Source organism: Mauremys reevesii, linkage group 13 (assembly GCF_016161935.1).
Source record: "Mauremys reevesii isolate NIE-2019 linkage group 13, ASM1616193v1, whole genome shotgun sequence".
Lineage (NCBI taxonomy): Eukaryota > Metazoa > Chordata > Testudines > Geoemydidae > Mauremys > Mauremys reevesii.
The window spans coordinates 15,835,289-15,838,860 of NC_052635.1; the positions used below are offsets into that span (position 1 = coordinate 15,835,289).

At 44.5% G+C, this 3,572-nt stretch overlaps 1 protein-coding gene across 1 annotated transcript; it reads right to left on the bottom strand.

Moving 5' to 3' along the window:
- Window positions 1–1,403: 1,403 nt before the first annotated feature.
- LOC120380124 (olfactory receptor 6B1-like) lies at window positions 1,404–2,366 on the bottom strand. Its single transcript, XM_039497619.1, has one exon. It carries the CDS (start codon window positions 2,361–2,363, stop codon window positions 1,404–1,406), a length of 960 nt encoding a protein of 319 aa, XP_039353553.1. The 5' UTR covers window positions 2,364–2,366.
- Between the last annotated feature and the right edge of the window lie 1,206 nt (window positions 2,367–3,572).

Sequence of the window (3,572 nt, forward strand, 5' to 3'; positions counted from 1 at the left end):
GACGTCTGATTTGTGTCCATTTATTCTTTTATGTAGAGACTGTCCGGTTTGGCCAGTGTACATGGCAGAGGGGCATTCTATTACAGTTAGCGTGCCTATCTTGGACATCAAAGGCCCGCATTCGATTCCGCGCTCTGCCTGAGGTGGGAAAGGGTTTTGAACTTGGATCTCCCACATGACAGAAGAATGCACACCACAAAAGGCTGACAATCAAAATGAAATATTTCAGGTCAAAACAAAACATTTCATTTCAACATTACTGAAAGGCTTTATTTCTTCTTGAAAAACAATTGAGTTTTCAGTTTATTGAAAAATTTCAAACCATGTCAGTTTCCATTCATCCTGAAATTAAATTTTTATTTATTTTTGGAATTGGCGGCAAACTGAAAAAAATCATCATTCATCCAGCTGTAAATGTGAGCTATGTGATGACTCCTGTATGCCCCTTTAAAATATCCAAAACTGTGTGTTCTTATGGTTTGGTTTGGTTTTCTCTTTAATTAGAAATAAAAACTGACTGAAAACGCATGATCTCTTCTCTTTCGATCTGGGGGCAAATGTAACCTGTAACCACTTATTGTTTCACTTCTAATTCAGAGCCTTATTCTGGTGTCACTTACTCTGCCTTTAATCCAGTGTAACACCAGGAATGTCAATAGGGTTACTTCTGGTTTACACCAGGGTGAGTCAGAGAAGATTCAGACCCATTGACTCCAGAGGAGTTATTCCCAATTCAAAATGGGGTGTAGAATAGGAGACTGAGTCCCACTGACCCCCCGGAGTTACTTCTGATTTACCCCAGTCCGAGGAGAATTAGGGTTTTCAGTTTCAATGAAGTTATTCCTAATGCATACTGGTGACAGTGAAGGTTCAACCCATAACCTATTGAGTGGAAGGGGGGTTCTGTTTGTGATGGCTCAGTGAAACTACAGCTTTGTTCCTCAAATTGGCAAGAGTATGATTTTATCCTTGTTATCATTAAATAGAATTGTTTTACTTTCAGATTGGTAGCCAAACTGAGCCAGAGCTGAGCATACACTCAGCCAGAGAGGGATCCAGACCACACAACTCATTTCACATAGACCTCAAAAAGGAAATAACAACCTTTCAGTTGTCTTTGCCCTTGGCCACAAACCATTTGATTTATGTGCAGAGCTTGCATAAATGTCCTTCCTCCTCTACATCTGTACATTCTTGGCTTCTTTGCACTCAACGTACTTCACTCGAGATAGAGCTCAACCTCGACATGAAACTCAGTTCATACTCAGGTGACCTCATGCCATCTATTGTCCTGAGTAGAATCCCATCTAGCCATTTTTAAGAGGTCACTTCCACTGAGCCCCTTGTGTGCGGTAAGAGAAGGCACATTCCAAGGGTGGGATGATTATCAGCCTCATCCAAAGCTAGTGGTCACTGCTGAAGACCTTGGGGACAGCATTCTTGACACACAGCATCTTTCTTAGTGCTCCCTTCACCTCCTGGTTCCTCAGGCAATAGATGAAGGGGTTTAGCATGGGGGTCACAATCGTGTACATAACTGACACCAGCTTGTTGAGGTTGAAGGAGTGGATCCTCCGGGGCCGGGCATACATGAAGAGGGTGGCCGAGAAGAAGATGACAACCACAGTGAGGTGGGAAGTACAGGTGGAGAAGGCTTTCCACCTGCCCTGGGCGGTGGGGATGCACACAATGGTGCCGATGATGCAGACGTATGAGGCAATGGTGATGGAGAGCGGGATGAGCAGGATGATCAAGGCAAAGACAAAGTCCACCATCTCTGCCATCGTCATGTCAGTGCAGGAGAGGTTGAGCAGCGGGGAGATGTCACAGAAGAAGTGGTTGATGACATTGGGGCCGCAGAATGACAGCCGGGAGATGAAGAAGACTTTCAGCATGGAGATGAGGAAGCCAGCCAGCCAGGAGCCCACTGCCAGCTGCAGGCAGAGCCGGTGGCTCATGATGGCTGGGTAGCGCAGTGGGTGGCAGATGGCCACATACCGGTCATAGGCCATGACGGCCAGGAGGACGCACTCGGTGCAGACCAGGGCGATGAAGAAGTAGAGCTGGGCCATGCAGTCCATGAAGGAGATGCTCTTATTCTCTGCCAGGAAATTCACCAGCAGTTTTGGAACAGTGACTGAAATGTACCAAACCTCCAGGAAGGAGAGGTGACTGAGGAAGAAATACATGGGCTTGTGAAGGTGATGGTTTGTCCTGATCAGGGTGATGATGACCACATTCTGCAGGATGGTCAACACGTACATGGTGAGGAATACCACAAAGAGCAGCACCTGCAGCTCCAGGATGGTCGGGAACCCCAGCAGAATGAACTCCCGGACTCTGGTGTGGTTGTCCTGCTCCATCGTTAGGCTGAGGGTCTGCAGAAGGGAAGGAGGAAGTCAGAAGAAGGGAATGAGAGAAGGGGAAAGAAAGAACAGAAATTTTAAAATCACAGATGCCCATTTCATGAGATCTTTTTTCATCATCACTCTTTAGTTTAATATTCTTTATTATGAGACCCCATTCTGCAGTTTTTGAATCCCTCAGCATTGTGTGAAAAATAAACCTAATCCTCAGATACCTGTATGGGGAACAAGTATCTTTAATAATGGGCTCTTCAGTCTAGCAGACAAAGGTATAACACAATGCAACGACTGGTTTCTGAAGCTAGACAAACTCAGACCGGAAACAAAGTGTATAGTTTTAAACGTGTATTCTCCATCACTGACAATTTTTAAAACAAGGTTGGATTTCCCCCCACCCCTAAAATATCTGCTCTAGTTCAAACATGGGTTATACTAGGGAAGTTCTATGGCCTGTGTTATATCAGAAGTCAGGCTAGATTATCACTATGTTCCCTTCTGGCCTCAGTTTCTATGAAACTAATTACTGCCAGATCTCTGCCAATTTATCCCAACTGAAGATCAAACGCAGGTTACCTCTCTCAACTCAACAGTCTCTAATTCATTAAATCTCAGTAGGGGACATTTTTCAAAGGGACCTATGGGATTTAAATCAATGGGATTTGTGTTCTTAAGGTACGTCCAGACTACCCGGATCAGTAGGTAGTGATCGATCTATCAGGGATCGACATATCGCATCTCGTCTAGACGCGATATATTGATCTCTGAACGCACTCCCGTCGAGTCTGGAACTCCACCAGGGCGAGCGGCGGTAGCGGAGTCAACGCGCAATGAGGATGGGAAGTAAGTCGAAATAAGAGACGTTGACTTCAGCTACGCTATTCCCGTAGCTGAAGATGCGTATCTTACATCACTCCCCCTCCATCCTCAGTGTAGACCAGGCCCCAGACACATCTGAAAATATTACAGGTAGTTGGAACACAATTTGGGGAGAGTGGTAATGGAAAACATTGACTTTTTGTGAAAACTGAAATCCACAAAACTGAAAATACTCAGTTTTCAGCCAAAAGAAGATATTTGCAGTTTTTGGATGAAAAGAGAAATGTTCCATGAAAAGCAGACACATTTCATAATAACGTTCATTTTGTCACAACCTAGATTTTCCATCAAAACTAAAAGGAAACAATTGTTCTATAATGGAGATTATCT

Bases quoted from the DNA above. Each gene is read 5' to 3' on its own strand.
- LOC120380124 (XM_039497619.1), bottom strand. From the start codon at position 2,363: ATGGAGCAGGACAACCACACCAGAGTCCGGGAGTTCATTCTGCTGGGG.